General features: G+C 36.6%; 1 protein-coding gene across 6 annotated transcripts; it reads right to left on the bottom strand.

Moving 5' to 3' along the window:
- Positions 1-202: 202 nt before the first annotated feature.
- On the bottom strand, positions 203-17,301 carry eno4 (enolase 4). Of its 6 annotated transcripts, none has more exons than XM_058749382.1 (16): positions 14,302-14,554; positions 12,924-13,124; positions 12,722-12,775; positions 8,931-9,091; positions 8,577-8,705; positions 6,542-6,741; positions 6,288-6,436; positions 5,269-5,438; positions 4,158-4,286; positions 3,951-4,022; positions 1,816-1,974; positions 1,557-1,682; positions 1,254-1,446; positions 1,068-1,114; positions 423-540; positions 203-342 (listed from the first exon to the last, which is right to left on the bottom strand). In XM_058749382.1, exons 1-16 carry the CDS (start codon positions 14,315-14,317, stop codon positions 254-256), a joined length of 2,013 nt encoding a protein of 670 aa, XP_058605365.1. In that variant the 5' UTR covers positions 14,318-14,554; the 3' UTR covers positions 203-253. The 6 variants fall into 6 exon arrangements, with proteins under 6 accessions (XP_058605365.1, XP_058605364.1, XP_058605368.1 ...); XM_058749381.1 differs by having other exon boundaries at positions 1,068-1,120; positions 14,302-14,551; XM_058749385.1 differs by lacking the exon at positions 14,302-14,554 and having other exon boundaries at positions 1,068-1,120; positions 8,931-9,075; positions 12,885-12,930.
- Positions 17,302-18,260: the final 959 nt, after the last annotated feature.

Genomic DNA, 18,260 nt, shown 5'->3' with positions numbered 1-18,260 from the left:
GTGGGTGGGCTTTATATAAAAACATGTTTATGTTTATTTAATAATGTTTTAAAATGTATAAACCATCTATAAGCACTAAAGCATATCACATAGAAATATGGTGCATGATGAGTCAGTTTACATGTTTACAATCTTGCACTAAAAAGATATTTTGATGTGAATTGTAATTAATATGCATTTTGATGTCATGCAGTCAGGTCAGACAAACCCCACTGTGATAATGTCAGGCAGACAGACAGGAGATGAAGTCACATCAAGTAGAGATGGTCACAGAGTCACAGCCGCTTCCGGAGTTAAGTGTTTCGGAAAGATCTGACAGAAGCTGTTTTTTTTCTCTAGCACCTGAAAAACACAAAGGTACTATACAGTGTTTTCTTAATATGCTACTTAATAATACTTGCCATTATGTGAGAGAACCGTACCCAGGATCCCCTCCTGCTCCAGTTTCTCTTCTATCGCCAACAGACGATTGTATTTGTCCATTCGTTCTCCTCCTCTCAACCCACCCAGTTTGAGAAAGGACACGCCTGACCCTACAGCCTTTAAACACACACATACGGTGAGGTCCACAAGACAGAAACTGTGACTGAAAATCTAATCAAACCTGAAAAGTTTTGGATTTTGAAAAATGTAAAACATTAAATGAAAAAATACTTAAGATTCTCCATTATAGGTCACTAATCAAATCAATTAAATTCTGACCTTCGTGTTAATTTTTGTAGTTTTTTTGCACCTTTTGTTCAAATTATCCTATTGCAATGTAGTTTGTAATGACAAATGTTCTACTTAATTAGAAAGATTATTACTCTCAGTTCTTTGGACACAATCATACATTTGGTTTGTGTTCAGCAACACATTTAAGTTAATCTACGGAATAATAAAAATGTAATTTTATGAGCTGCACCAATTGTTTGACTGGTATTTTCATTGGCACATATTCAGGAACTAAATAAATCTGATTTAACTATTTATTTGTGTATTTTTATTAAAAGACTTGATTGGAGACTGCATACAACTGAGAAATGAATTCCCTAAAAAAAATAAAGAATGAATTGTGGTCAACCCACCAGGTCAACAACTGATGTATCGCCACTGCCTGCAGCCAGCATCGTCTCTGAATCTCAATGTACATGGGGAAGAGTTACATGCTTATTACAGTTAATATATTTAGACTTTGATGTTATGCTTTTGCAAATTTTTGTCAAAGTGAGCACTTAGATCTTTCATTCTGTTTGCTCATGTTTGGAGCCTACCTTTCTGCTCTGCTATGCTTTGTATAAGGTCAGAGATGGTCATATCACTGTGGTGCCTAATAATGACCCTGGTGACCCCAGGTGGGAGGGGTTTCGCTTCACTCCAGCGATGACAGAGATTGGACGCAGCATCGGCAATCAGGAAGCATGACTGACCAATCACTGTAGCCAGCCTCTCCCAGTGATCTACATCCTAAACTCAGAGACACGCTGTCAGTTCAACCAGATAAGCTGACACTTGGTACCCTACTATTGCTTTATACCGATAAAAAGGGGATAAATGCATGTTTTTTTTAATCTCACCTCTTTCCTGAAAGGATCAATGAGGGATGTGATAGCAGGATATTTATTAATCAGACCCTCGTACATGTCCACCAATTCATCTGGGGATTTGTGACAGCCTGATATCACCTCATACTTCCCACGTGACTAGAAGACAGCAAGAGAAACATTTAAAATGGTTACTGTATATTATTTAAACTTTCATTTTAAACATTTGCAGTACTTGTTTTGGGTGAATGTGAGAATAATAATTTCCCTGTTCTGTCTTCCCATCACTCACATAGTCCATCAGACCGTGTGCTGCACAGTTTATAGCCAAGCGCAGGTCTGAACCCAGAGGCAATGCCAGGTTAGCACATGCCTCTGTGACCAGATCAAGAGCCTGTTCTGGACGTTCAAACCCCACCTGTAACGCTCCCTCTTCTGATACACCTATAGGCTGAAAGACAGAGAGAACAGGTGAGTGATAGAGGAATATCATAATGAAATACTGGAAACATGGCAAAACAGAAATAGTTCTAAAAAGTTACAGAGAGTATACTATCTTGGGACCATTATCTTAATTGTTATTAGAGCTATCACAGAATTATTTTACATATACTACCGTTCAAAATTTGGGGGTTAGTAAGATTTTATTTTTATTTTTTTTAATGGTTGCTGTTTTTGAAAGAAGTCTGTTATGCTAAACATCACATGATCCTTCAGAAAGTCTAATATGCTGATTTGGTGTTCAAGAAACTCAGATTACTGTGCCAAATGTTAAAATATATAAAAAATTGTGCATGGGCTTTATTATTTATTCATTCATTCACATGTTTATCATTATTCTATAATGAATAATGTTCTTTGTCAAAAACATAAGTCATGTATAGGCACTAAATATTTCACAGGATTGTGATGGATGAGATGAGTCCGTTTACATGTTTGTTCTTGCACTCAAAAATAGATTTTGATGTGAATTATAATTACTATTAATTTTGTTGTCATGAAAACAGGTCAGACAAACCTGTATTGAGGCCTGTTTATTTAATTCAGTTAAGTCACCTTTATTTATATAGCGCTTTTAACAATACAGGTTGTGTCAAAGCACTTAACAGTATCAAATTGGAGGAAAGAGTGTCAGTAATGTATAATGATAAGATTAAACACTCAATTTTCAGTTAAAGGCATTTCATTATTGAATTCAGAGATGTCATTGTCTAGCTCAGTTTAGTTTTAATAGTATCTGTGCAATCAAATCGTCGATAATCGCTAGAAATGAAGTGTCCCCAAGTTCTGTAATTCAGAACCGACTTCTTTCAAAAGAAACATTTCTTATTATTAATTTTAATTTTAATTAATATGATTAATATGAAGATGTTGAGAACAGTTGTGCTGCTTAATACTTTTGTGAAAACTGTGATACATTTTCAGGATTGAATTTCCTGTGATACAGGATTTTGTGATGAATATTAAGTTAAAAATATCAGCATTTATTTGAAATATAAATATTTTGTAACATTATAAATGTCTTTACTGTCACTTTTCAATTCAACATAATCTAAATATAAATATTCAAATCTTAGACACCAAATTTCTGAATGGATGTGTAGCATTTACTCTTTTATATTTCTTTCACAGTTTGTGTAAATATAGCCAAAATGGTTGTCTAATTTGCATATTAATATGTAATGATAACTGCAGAAACAATACATTTACTTTTATTCTTTCCATAAAATTGACTTTTTGATGTCAGACATTTTTAAAAACCAAAGAGAGGCAGTAATCACGGCCAAACCCCTATCTCTGAAAAACCCAGGATGTCCTCTTCTACAAGGTGTATCTATGGCATGTATGGTTTTAGAGAATTTGATGAAAAGCAAATTACACCAATTGCTGGATGCAGGAGGTTATACCAAAAAATCGTACGTTTGTGTGTTTACTGGGAGATGATATCCCATTGATAATCCATTATGCATCCTTACAGAAGCCATTCCTGCACTTCTGGCAGAATTCAGTTCCACCTGTGAATAAAACTCACCTGAACAAAATCAACTGAAAACCAGGGTATATTAGAACTAAACCAAATCCAACACCCCTACCCTATGTTATGAACCCTATGGTCTTTACAGAGGCTATAACATTAGTGCTCTGAGGTTCCCACAATGCACAGTGCACCAGTAATAGCCTCCCATCTAAACATAAATATATATTTATTGTGTGACATGCTGTTAAGTGGTTCAATCGCCATTCATAAGCCCTGCACGTGATTGAGGCCTGTTTATTTCATTCAGATGGTGATGTGCGGATAATTACCCCATCAAAGCATAAAAAACCACACGTAATTTGTATGCTGCTTGATGCTTTTGTGTGAGCCGGAGCATAGAACACTATGTCCCTTTGTCAAAGAGTCCAACCCTATGAGAGCATCCTTACCCCAGCTTTATACGCAGATCCATTCAAAACTCTCGTCATTTCACACTGCAGCTCAAGGCCCATGCCAATGACCTGCAAGACCACCACACACACACTAAAGATAAGCGGTTTAGACACTGGAGCAGTCAGCAAAGCATTAACACTTCTGTGCTGAAAACAGCCTACTTTACTAAAAGAGTGTTTGTTTGAGTTTAAGTGTGTTTATACTTCTCTGACTCTTTGTGATGAGCTGGGCATGAGGATGACCTCCTCCAGCAGGTTGAGTTTACCCGCAGAGTCCTTTCCACAGCTCAGAATTGTAATCATGGGCACAGGCAGGTGCATCTCACTCTGAGCCTAAAGCGGTTCAAAGGAAATGAGGAAGAGGATAAAAGGAGTTTTAAATCAGTATAGTGTTCAGTGTATTTCTATATAACAAGTCAGAACATAAGTCTTCTCCCGTAATGCAATTCTTCAAGTACTCAAGTTCATTTGATGATTAACATGCATGACGTGTCTATTTATTTACATACACTTTAAAAGTTTGTTTCTTCATTGGAACAGATTCTTGAGAAATTTAGTATTGAATCACTTGTTCACCAATGGATCCTCTGCAGTGAATGGGTGCCGTCAGAGTGAGATAAAAACATCACAGTAATCCACTCTTTTGAAGTAAAACGCTGTGTGTTTATGAGAACTTGAATATGTTCACATGGCTTTTGACTTTATAAGACATTAATTGATGGACTGGTGTCTTCTGGATTATTGTAATGTTTTTATCAACTGTTTGGACTCTCATTCTGACGGCACCCATTCACTGCAGAGGATCCGTTGGTGAGCAAGTGCTGTAATGCTAAATTTCTCCAAATCCTTTCCAATGAGGAAACAAACTAATCTACATCTTGGCTGGTTAATTTTCTTTTAATACTTTTATTTAACAAGGGCTCATTAAACTGATCAAAAGCGACAGTAAAGACATTTAGAATTTCAAATAAATACTGTTCATTTGAATTTTCTGTAAATCAAAGAATCCTGAAAAAACTGCAGAACAAATGAATGCATGTTTAAGCAGACTTTCAACGTTGAAGATGATAACAACACTAAACGTTTCTTGAGCACTAAATAAGCATATTCGAATGAATATGAAGGATCAACACTGGAATAATTTGACTTTGCTGTCACATGAACAAATTACATTTTAAAATAGAAAACAGTTATTTTAAATTGTAATCATATGTCACATTACTGTTTTTATCTTTGATTAAATAAATGCAGCCTTTGTGAGCATAAAAGTGAGTTTAAAATCTTACCAACTCCCAACTTATGAACGGTAGTGTACCTGCGGGACTCTGACTGATGTGATATGTTGGTATAAGGGTTCTCCTAGAAGTCTGGCAGCAGTTTTTGCCACAGCCAAAGAAACCACACCCACTGCCGTAGCCCCTGGCAGCTGTGGCACTGGGGTCTCTGCAGGAGGGAGGGGCTTCTCTGTGCTGTTTGCTTTTTTACCTGAATATAAAAACAGTGATGGCAGAAGAAAGTGCAGAGAGGTCACTGAAGGATCTGCAGTTTAAAGTGCACTATATTATCTTATATCATCTAAATCTGAAAGGAGACCTGCAGCATCAAAGTTTTCTGTTCCTGATTATTTCTCTAGCAAAAATGTTCAATAATGGTGGGGTTACGGAGATTAAGTGAGAAGCATTTAACTGAGTATGCAATGTCGACATTGCGGCCACCACAGAAGAAGACCCACTCCATGCAGTATAAAACAGCTTTTTCTAGGCCACTGATATAACTGAAGGCCATCATTTTAAACTGATTTTTCAAAAGTCCTATTCATTTTTGTAGGGGTATAAGGTTTTTAAATGTAGAAAAGGTTACCTGGGGCACCTTTAAATCTGTATACCTTTGATTTCTCTAAGATTTCAAGAAAGGTGGGATTCAATGAAAAGGTGAAAACAGTGTCACCGTCACAAAGAATGATACACATGATTCAGTACAAGCTGCTAATGTATCTGAGAGCAGCTCCCAGTAGGCTTTCTATGAAACAGAGAAGTGTGGAGTCCTTCAGACTGCTTTTACAACAGGTCTCAGATCAGTGAGATGACAGGAGATTGGCTGGAATCCTGTCTTTGAATCCCACAGGGCTTTTTTTATTTATTTTTTATTTTTTCTTTGACTTGCTGCACTAAGATGGGTTGTTGTCCTCCTGTCGCATCCTCACTTAACATGACTCTGATCCCTCTAATGTTCTGATGTATTTATTGTGTGACCTCAAATAATATGTAACATCAGTGATGTTTTACTGTGCAGCTAAATACCCTTTAAAAATGGCAAAATATTAAGCTCCTTAACCTTTATCACTTCCTTTCTTGTCTTTGGTAGGGGCGGGTGTGGGAGTGGCCTGGGGCGGAGCCTCAGACACTGATTCAATCCTCAGCTCATCCTCCTTCTCTATGTTAAGACTGTCCTTGTGCTCCAGGTAACGTGCCATGAAGAAATCACTGCAGGCAAAAGACACAACCTCAGTCGTGTCTGTGTGTATTAAAGCATGGTTATCATAGCAACCTTCATGTTCTTTGAGTGATGCTTGTGTATTTTGCGATCACCTGAGTAGTTTGTCTACATTGGTTTGATCAGTGGGGTTGAAGCCTTGCAGCATTGGACTGAGATGCTCTCTGATCCACTTCAGAGCTGTTGTGATGGACAGACGTTGCTGGTTGCTGTTAGAAAATGCCTCCCCTGACTCTACCACACCATCAGCCTCCAGACCATCACTAGGGCCACTCATCACTGCACTGCACACCACCTGTGATTTACACAAAAAGCCATTGAAAATGTGCCCCCATAATGAATTCTTCTGTATTGTATTTGGAAAATCTGATATGTTTATTCAATTCTATTGTAGGCTTGTTCAGTGATTGTTCAGATTCAATTCATTTTAATCAGCTGACTAAACTATTTGACGTAAAATAAGCAGTGTTATTTTGGTAATATTTATATACTCTTATAGTATTTATTAATATTTTCAATTAGCTTTTTTTATATGTTCAGTTTTAATTTATATTTAAAGTTTTTGTAATGTGCTTTTGACTGAGTTTCGTGACTTTTTTAATATTTCTGTATAACTCTAATTTTTATTCAGTTTTAGATGTAGTAATTTAACCTAAATCTATTTCAGGTATTACCAAGGCAAAATATATCATTTTCATTTTTAGTTTTTAGTGTTATTTATTTATTTGTTTTGTTTGTTTGTTTATTCAATTATTATTAGTAGTAGTAGTAGTAGTTTTGCTTTTTTAATTACCAAAAATATTTTTGAATAATTTTAGATTCACTAAAACTATTTTTAAACTGTTTTTAATGGTTAGAAAAATCATTTCCAGGGGCCAAATATTGCAATGGAACATAATAAAAACACTTATTTGCACACACACACACAGCAAAACATTTCAGCTTAAAATTCTAAATTTTAAGCAGCACATTATAGGAGGATAGATTTCTGATCAATGGCTGTCAATGTTTGTATCGTTCATCAGCTGGAAAAAAATCGCTCTGAAAGTGATTCCAATGATATCGTTTCTCTGTGCCTTTATTGTTATAGCTGTGTTGTGGACTCTGCTATTCTTTAATATTGAGAACGATTTTTAGAACTATATCTTTATCATTATCTTTATAGTTATCGTTCTTGGAGTGAACGGGGCTTAAGCCTTTTAAAAAATATAGAACTGTTTCTTCTAAAATGAATAAATCAAGAGGCTCATGGTCAGGAATACAAGCCATTTCAAAATTCAAGACTGAAAAAACCAAGGTCTGAATATAACAATCTGTACATGAACTGTTGGCCCTGGTGCGGCTGTGTGCTGGAGTTCACCACTTGATCTTTGTGTTTTAATGCCAAAATGTGTTGATTTCACACTGAAAACAATGCATTTCTTGCACCATAAGGGGAGCAGCAAATATTCTCTGCAAAGATGAATGAGTTTGTGTAGGACTAATGCAAAAGCAAGGATCAGAAGTCAGAAAGCTCTGTTGAAAAGTGTGACATTACGTTCCAGCACTGCCCAAACACTGATATGAATCTCAGCTCTCCCAGCTCATGCCTAGAGCCGGCCTGTTCCCTGTCCCAATGTATCACTGTCATAATCTCTAAATGTGCCAAACTAAAACAGCAGCACTCTCAACTACAATATGGCCATGCCAGTAGGCATAATGCTTACTTAGCAAACATAAACAGAGGGATAGAGAGAAGGCAAAACAGATGGAGAATGAGAGTCAGAGAGTGATCTGATGCTCATGATTGGTTGTGAGACACGCTCTCCTACTCTAATTGTTCTGTGTTGTCTGTGTGTGTGCATGAGTATGTGGACATGCTGTGACCTAAATTCATCGTGTCACTACAAATTTCTCCTGCAAACTGTCCAGCATGGTGCAAATGGCACGAGGTGAAAGGTTACAGGGCAAACAGCTTCCAGTTTCTCATAACCATCAAAACAGAGACACTTAGATCTGATATCCACCTTGTTGCCCACAAAAATCAACGTTAATTTCATTATTTTAGGCCTACTCACTACAATACACCTAGAAGGGACAAATAAACAGCTGTTCTGAAATGTAGGAAACGTGGATGATTTCAGAATATACCTTTTCCTCATTTCTGATGATGCAGTACACTTGGGTCTTAACTGCTGTCAATCCTGTTCCGTCAAACACCTCTCTTCCGGTGATTTTACTAATCACAGGAGTATAGGAGAGCTTGGAAAAATAGTTCGCCTGAAAAAGAGCAGCAGGCAGTTATTGATTTCAGTTCATTATGTTGGTCTGTAATTATGGGGATCTGACCAACATCAATACTGACTTCATTCTGGTGGAATAACATGTAAACCGGACAAGACGCGACGGCAGAATTGTCATTTATAATTTTACAACAGGTTCATAATTCTATAAATAAAATAAAATGTTCACAACTTTAATATATCAAAAGCGTAGGTATGTTACCAGATGGCCATAGATATCATCCGGCTTCTGCCAAAACATCTCGTTCAGGACATTTTCTATCTTCTGTGGGACCCCGTTGGACATGTAATACTCTGCGGCCTTGTTCTTCAAGTCGTAAAACTCCTGGTCCTCTTTTGATACTTTGCTATGGCTCAAGAATGCTTTATATGACATGTTTGTTTGGTTCACGACCGAACTTTCACATTTGTTTACAGTCCTTCGCTGTCATGTGAGCGTCCTCGCAGGCTTTGTTGATGATCTGCGGTTGCTCGGCAACCTCAGACTTAACACCGCGAGAATTGAGTCTGAGTTTCTCTTTCATAACGCGTTCAATATCCATTTTAACGCTGTTGTGGCCTCCAGAAATCTAACAGGACCCTCAAATCCTCTTGACGTAAAACGCTGAATATTTCGGGACCTCTTGTTCCTTTGACAAGCATTAAAGTAATTTAATAATAAACCTGATAACCTATTATCAGACTTATTTAAGAAAAAAAAAAAAACCGTTAAACACACTCGCAAACGTAGAGAAAAGAGAGTAAATTAGCACGTCGCATTTACAATTAATATAGACTAAAATAATTTTATAGAAGCCTGTGTAGTGTATTTTTAACATTTTTATTTTGTTTCAGAATAAAACATGATCCAACATATTTTAACATATTAATCAAAATATTTGGCCGCATTATGATTTGGTTCTCAGTGTCAGGTTGTTGGTTAAGAGCTTTATGGAACCGGTGGATTTAACACTTTCTGACATTAATCTTACACTCGCGGCCCACGTGATATCAGTGAAAATGGCAATGCAAGGATTTTCAGTGTTCAAGAGAACCTCCGTTAAAGTGAAAATGTTGTCAGAGGTACAGATAGGCCTAGCTATATATAGATGTTTCAGCAAACAGTTATGTTACGTTTCTGTAAAATAGACACTAGCCTATATATTTTATGGAAACCCCTGAATGGTTGTAGCTACATTTTAAAAAATAAAACAAAAATTAAACGAAGGATGCGGTAGGTAGGCTAATGTAAATAATCCGAGAAACACCTCTGCGGTCATAATAGGCTATGGACATTTTCGTTCTGAATAAACAAAATTATATTCATCCAGACTATTGGTCAACTAGTCTATTTAAAAAAAAATAATAATAATAATAATTATAATATTAATATGATTATTATTTGTCGAAAATAATAATTATAATAGGCATAATAATGTAGGCCTATTAATTTATTATTGTTTGTAGAAATGCTATAAAGCGTGGATCTCCGCGGTTGCTGCTGCGTAACCCACTAAAACTGTTATAATAATGTGGTAGGCCTAGGCTATATAAAATTATTTAACGTATCTAATCTATTGCACGAGTCCACATTAATTATTCTGCTAAGTGCCCAAGTGCAAAAGTTGTTGCCATTAAAAGGTATTTTGTTTGTCTGTTTGGAAGGAAATAATAGGCCTATACGGCAGGGCGCCAGTGACCACTAATGTTAACCGAGGCTTTAATTTTATATAAAAGACAATCTATAACAACAATCTGCCTTACAGCCTGTTAAAATTAGCATTAATGGCAATTTATTGTGTTTATTTATTTTCAACCCCTTAAATCTTTAAAAACAGAACGCATATGAAGTCCTGCTGAAACTGATGCTATTTTGAAATAATTCGGATCATTTAAATATTTTAGGACATTTTTGTGACATTACTTTTTTTTTTTCACAGAAAGCCGAAATGGAAATAAACATTTGTTTTAGCTCATTTTCAAAGTTCACTCTGTGGTGTTTATGGAACTAAAGCGTGTAATTCCACTCTTTATAGTTACGCAGTTTTGAAAAGTCCAATACAAAGTAGTAATTTATTAATAAAAATAGGCCTACTATTTTAGTGTTTAATGTATAATTTAATTTAAATTTCATACACTTCTTTCGAAATTTATATTTTAAATCTCGCTTTTGTTTGGTTTTCTAACATGACATTTAGGCTAGCTGTGGGTGCGTGGGCTCTTTAAAACGATTTTAACATTTTCCATGCAATGCAAATGATTAGGCTAATTAAGCGCATATGGATATATTTGGATTGTTTTGATTTAAGAGTTCAAAGTGTGTTTTATTAAAAATGTATTTTTCCAGCACACATAGCCTATCAGATCTTTTTTCCCCGCTGTTGACTGTTTTAGTAAGCAGTTATTTTTTTTCTGTGCTCATTGCCGTATTAATAAACCGTGTTCTGCCGTGTTTAGGCTACTTTCTCTATCCCATTTTTAAAATAATTCAATACAGGGTGAGTTTAATAACTGATAAAACAAGAGCGCAGCAGCGTCAACGGTATAGTCTATCCAGACCTGTTTTGTTTTGTTTTTTGTTTTTTTAGCATATAGGCCTATATATGTTACGAGCAAACGTGAGAATTAATTTACATTATTTGTACATTATTATTTATTTATTTATTCATTCATTCATTCATTTTACGTTAGGTAATTTTCTCCCAAGTTTATTGTAGTAGCCTATTCGTTTGCGAAAACATTATTTTCTGTGCTGCAAATTACCTTGGCTGTTGCTGTTAGTTCAGTCAGCCAAAGGTCGATACCTCGTCCAGATTAACGAGGGAAAACGACTAGTTTATGGTTTTGATTTTATTCCCGGTAGGCTACATGCATTAGTTAATTTTAGGTTTGGTTATTAAAATAGATTGTAGGCGGAAATTATAACGACATTTTTACATAATCTTCCTATTAAACTAAACTGAGAGCATTATTTACATGGAACAATCTGAAGTAGGCTATAAAAAATCTGTTTCTCCCTTTTCCAAATTAAACGCCTGTGTGACTGTGTGGCACGCGCTTCTGCTCGCGACTAAACTTTTAGGTTCACGCGGAGGTCAGTCGCTCCAGGACAGGAAGTCATCGAGAGGGCAGCAGCGTCACTGACGTCACGGACTAGAGCGCGTTTCATTGGCTTTTTGCTGCGCTTGGCTGGATGGTGCAGATGGGGCAGACACAAACAGTATCTGACACAACAAAACATGCTTGCTTAAACATGAACCGAGCCTCCATCACGTTTCCGCATGGAGCAAAAGCAGTGTGATTTTAGAAGAACGGGTATCGATATTGCATTTAAATTTTTCAGCGTATCGCTATAAATCACAGAGCATTGCAAGGGTCAAATCAATTTTAGGATTCAGTCCAGTAGCGTGGTTAAGTTCCGTTCTCTAATGCAATGCGTAACTTCTGATGATGAACAAGTGGGGAAACGCTTAGCTCTGTATTTCGTGAAATAGGTCAACTTCACTCGGCATTATGATTCACAAAAATGATGTGGTCCTCGGAACATGGTGTTTTCAAATACATTTCTTGATTTAAAATCAATTTAAGCAGATATCTGAGCATATATGTAGCCACTGGACTGTGCAGTCACCTCTGAGTTCAAGTGATCATGCCCGTATGTTATTGTCGCCACCAGCCGGCCGCGTCTGCGCACTCTCAAGTTCAATCTACACAGGCGTTCTGTTCTCAAAACGTTTATATTCTTTTCATATATTATCCTGCCTAAGAGAACACACATATGTTGCATTGACTACGAGTCACAAAATTCAGGTTAACTGCCAAAAACTACAGAAAATTAAAACATTTATTTAATTTACGTTGCAGTGATTTAATAGATTTACAGCTTACTATGAAGCATTATGATCTATATAAAATTCCTAATTAACAATGTGACTATAATGCAAAAGACTATAAATATGTAAATCAATATTCACTCAATTACTTTTATTTGATTAAGAATGTTTATTGACTTACATTTCGGAGAGGATACATCCATAGACACTTCTTTTTGGACAACCCGAACGTAACCTATGTGACAGAAACAAACCAAACCCATATCTCCAGCTCTACATACTGCATAAGAGAATCATAAAAAGCATTAAAGGCATTAGTAACCAAATAACGAGAACCGTAATACCGTGCTAAGCTGTGTCTAAAACACCGTGTTTAAACAGACCTGTGCCTGTCTTGGGGCGACCGCTGGGCCTTGTGAAGGAGTCCAGGCTTTTCACCAGTGTTAAGGCTTGAAACATCCACATTGTCAAGACATGTGACTGCCAGTAGGTCAGACACTCCCAGATAGATTTGTTGTCTGTTTTGTTCCTCCTCGCAGAACTTCTTGGAGCCTCAAGTAATGTTGTCACATTTGTATTATGTTCTAGCAAGTAAATTGAATGTTTTATGAATATTTATTCATGTCAGATACAGACCAACCATCTCGCGCTTAGCCACTTGTTGCTTTGTTATCCCTTAGGCTAAGGCCAGTAATTGCGTTTTTGTCGTGCCGTCATAATACATTGTGACCTCATATAAGGCATGCATCATGTGGATCATAACAAACACAGAAAATAATGCACTTTATGCCGCGACCAGAGCTTTCACCAAAAGCTACATTTGCATTCAAACGTTTTAATTGCTTAACTAATGTTAAACAGCTTGCCAAGGGTCCCGCTGGGTCACGGGGAATAAGGGCCATTTCTACCTAATTAGCGCGTCTTGTCCCATCCTTAAACCGCCAGATGCATCGCCTGATGCCCTGATTAATGCTTTCAGAGCCGCGCACTTGCCCAGTCATGTTTTCAAACTTTGCCAGGTGTCATCTGAATGAACACCAATAGAATTTTTTTTTTTTTTTTTTTCAGTTTGTGTTTCATCCTGAACTAATACGACCACGAGGACTCAATGCGCAATTCCTTGCCGTTCACTAAAGATTTGTGGTGTTTTATAACTTCAGAATTGTGTTTGTTTGATTTGGTAATGCAGACCTACGCAAACCCATGTTTTACTCTGATAACTGTTTATGATTTTACGCGCTTAGCGTGCGATTCTAACGCTCAAAAACTTTATTTGTCTGTAACTCAGTGTTATCCATATCCTATTCAAATGAAAAAAGTTCCTGACAAAAAAAAAAAAAAAAAAAAAGATTTGGCTATTTATTACAGCTCGAACTAAAACTTAATTTTATTTTAAGAAAATTGTGATTTTTTTATTTTGTTTGTATGCACGCAATAGTTAATTTATAGATATTTTACGAGTAGGGAATTAATATGCTAATCTTAATAATAAATAATTAACACATTATCTGTTCAGAAACATCACCTCTTCCTATAGGAATTGTTTAAAACTCCCATATTTACCTACTAACAACTTTTGAAAATGTAAAGTATTTTAGGTTTGTTAAGTGTAGGCTATTAGAATGCAATTCATGTGCAGTGATCAAACATAGGCTACATTCGGCGATAGCCTAAATGAATACGGTTTCAAACAGACGAAAAATAATTTATTTTGTTGGTATGTATAAAAAGTGATTACAGAATTTATTTGAAATAACTTACTCTTCAGGTTAATCATGAGTTCTTGCCTTAATGAAACGATCTCGTTTAAATCACTCTCCTAAGTCCACTAAAGAGGGTTCACGGACAGGTCGCGCGCATTGCTCTGATACCTGGACCGAGAGAGAGAGAGAGAGAGAGAGAGAATATTCGTGCAATACGAATTGGCAATAAACAATCAGAATTCTTCACCCAGAAGAGAGGAGTGCGGCAGGGATGTAGTCTGAGTCCAACGCTGTTCAACATTTACATTAATGAATTAGCGGTGCAGTTGGAACAGTCTACAGCCTCTGGACTCACTCTACAAGACAAAAACATCAAGCTTTTGCTGTACGCAGATGATCTGGTGCTGCTGTCATCCACCCCACAGGGACTACAGCAGCACCTAGACCTGCTGGAGAACTATTGCCAGGGCCCTGGCAGTAGACCTCAAAAAGACCAACATTATGGTCTTTCAGAAAAAGCCCAGATGTCAGGAACACAGATACCGGTTCAGTCTAGGCAGCACCACCCTAGAACACACGATACAGTACTCTTACCTCGGCCTGAACATCACTGCGTTGGGGAGTTTCAGAACGGCAGTGAATGCTCTCAAAGATAAAGCTCGAAGAGCTCTATATGCCATTAAGAGAAAATTCCAAAATATTGAATTACCAATTTCAATTTGGTGTAAAATCTTTGATAGTGTAATTCAGCCCATAGTGCTGTATGGAAGTGAGGTTTGGGGTCCACTCAGTGATCAGAGCTACACTAGATGGTACAGACTTCCAACAGAAGCCCTACACACAGAATTCTGCAAAATGATTCTAAAATTACAAAGGAGAACACCCAATAATGCATGTATGGCAGAATTAGGCCGATTCCGATTGATTATAAATATACAAATAAGATCCCTCAAATTCTGGATGCATCTAAAATCAAGTCCTACAGAATCGCTACATTTTAAAGCACTAAAAACCCAAGAACTGAACCCCCGAAAAAAGTCCCCTAAGTCAGCTGGTTCTGAGACTTACTAACCTGACTAACTCTACTAACACTAACCGGTATCAGACCAGCACTGCTTCTCACCCAAACATCAAAATAAATCAAATTATCAAACAATCTAAAAATATATATCTGGAACATTGGGATCAAGAAACCAAAACACAAAGTAAATTATAACTCTATTGAACTATAAAATCTAAATATGAATTAGAAAAATATCTCCAGAGTGTCAAAGACACAAAGCAGAGACAGATCCTGACCAAGTACAGGCTCAGTGAGCACAGACTAGCCATTGAGACCGGCAGACACAGAAAGAGCTGGTTACCCAGAGAGCAAAGAGTGTGTGTTCACTGTGAGACCGGAGAGACCGAGACAGAGGTGCACTTTCTCTTTCACTGTTACCAATTTAAATCAATCAGAGACATATACATCAACAAATTCACAAACATTATAAAGAACTTTACAGCCATGACTGAAGAGGAACAAATAAAGATAATACTCGGAGAGGGACAGACAGCAGCACTGGCTGCGAGATACGTGTGGATGTGCCACAGCCTGAGAGACAGCAGGTGAATGTACATAATGTGTGTATTATGTCTGACCTCAGTGTGTTTCCCTACTGTCTACCACAGTGACCCTCAGCCTGTGTGTGTTTATACTGTATGTTAAACACTGTGGTATGAAATGTTCAAACAAGTTTTTATTTGTTACACTGTTTATTTAAGTTTATATTGTTATAATGTTTTTATTCTATTATTTTGATATTTTCATTGTTATTATATTTCTCCACATATATTTCAAGCTTTGGCAATATTGTATTTTTACAGTCATGCCAATAAAGCAATTTTGAATTGAATTGAATTGAACTGAGACAGAGAGAGAGAGAGAGAGAGAGAGAGAGAGATATTTGTTGAATTATTCGATTCTTTCTTTGCCTGCTGCCATCTGCCAAATACATAAGTAAGATCAAACCCTTGACCTTTGCATGTACCCGTATGAGTATGCATTTTCGTCCTGGGAAAATAAGAGACAAGTGTTATTTAACCCTGCCGTGTGCACAATGAAGGTTGGGGACAAAAAGAAGCACTGAAAGATGTACACGCAAGAATAGTCACTTACAGAATCCTTCAAAGCATCTCCAGGCTATAAGCCTAGCCTTACTGCGTTGTGTTTTTATTAATTTAGTGTTAACTGGGAAGTGTACTTAGCCTATATAGTTTAGCCTAGCCTATAGTAAAGAAGATAAAACAGATAGGCCTACTTTAGTGGTCTATCATAAATAGCCTATAAAAAATTAGTAATTTTCGTATTCTTAACAGTTTATTTTTATATAGCCTAGGCCTATAAACCGTCTTCACAACAACAAAGAAAGTATGAATTGGCCTACGAATTCAACAATTTGTGTCTGTCTTTTGTTGCTTTCTTCAAATCAATGTAGTATAAAATGTAGTAAATTAAGAACTCTGCAGGGTCTCTCACATCAAGCAGGTATTAAGCAAATTACATTAAACTGTTAATGGCTGATAATGTAAAGTAAAAATTTCTCTTTCACACCGTCCACACACAAGTAAATATAAACAACCGGACATCAATCTGCAGATGAGCATGGCGCTAGTCAATTAGCCACGCATTTTGCGTAACACTGCGTAAATCTTAGGAGCAAAAGAGCTCCGACTTATTGTGTGTGTGGTCAAGGGTTTATGTGGTATGATGCCGATGGCATTGGTCGAAGCGAACATGAATAGTGAAATAACAATTGTGTTTGCAGTAGCCTAAGTGTATTCAAATATCTCTTTGCGCACGACAGCCAGCCAATCGATTGAGAGAACACTGTTGAAAGATGTCAGTCCATGAAGATTACAACTGTTCTTAAAGCGTAGTTCGTTACCTTAAAATATTATTAATACCCTTACCTGCATAGACGAAACAATGTTATTTAGCCTCACTCCATTGCTGTTCATCAATAGACTTAAATATCCTTAATTTTCACACTCTTAACTGTTCCTTAATTTAGCTTAATTTTATTTCTTGTACATTTGAAATTGTGTAAAAAGTGGTGAACCCAAAATGTCCAAAGTTTTATAGGCTATACGGTTTTGACATTCTGTATGAACACTTCCCCCTTGTGGACTTGAGGGCATGTTGTCCCATCGTCAAGGCTTTGGAGATATTTTTTAAGAAACCCTTTATTTTCACCGGTCACATATGTTTATTGCCTATTCGGCATTATTTTATATTCATTTAACAATACCATATTTTCGATATTTTGTGAAGAATGGTGTCTAGTCTTCGTTCATTGCGCATATAACTTTGAACAGCTGTCAAATCTTGTTTGTGTGTTTTACACCCTATTATGAAGGAAGTTATAATTTTTTATGTTTGCAAAACAACATGTGTCAAGAGTGATGTACAATAAAACTAATCCAAGCCAAATAAATTTTACAAAGTTACTTTATAATCTTCCCTTACTGTGTAATTTTGAATAGATTATTTAGAAACCGGAACTATTAGAAGTCACCCAGCAGCATTGTCAGTGGTGGACAAAATTGTAAGAACACTTGGCATATTTAAGAGGTTTCAGTTGTTTTTGTTGAATTGGCCTTTACAAAACACCTGCAACAGAAGGAATCTGCTGAAACACTGAAAATGATGGACTGGCCCCCTCAAAGTCCAGACCTCAACCCCATCGAGCAAATTTGGGGCAAGTTGGAAAATAAACTTGACAGATCTTGTACATTCAAAGGAAAGCCTTTAGCTTGAGTTGCAGAAGGCATGAGATAACATTAGTGTTGAAGTTCTCAGGAAATATATTGACACTATGCCAGAGAGATGTGCTTCTGTAATTGCTGCAAAAGGTGGACATACCAAATATTAAAGTTAAAAGTGGATAAAAACACTTTATCTGATATTTGTTGTGCACAGAGCAACCATCTGCATGTTTCATAAACATTATGAAATTAAATCATGTTTTGAAGGCA

This window comes from Onychostoma macrolepis, chromosome 17 (genome assembly GCF_012432095.1).
Source record: "Onychostoma macrolepis isolate SWU-2019 chromosome 17, ASM1243209v1, whole genome shotgun sequence".
Taxonomy (NCBI): domain Eukaryota; kingdom Metazoa; phylum Chordata; class Actinopteri; order Cypriniformes; family Cyprinidae; genus Onychostoma; species Onychostoma macrolepis.
Note: the sequence above shows the minus strand (reverse complement) of the source record. Positions and strands in the feature narration are given on the sequence as shown.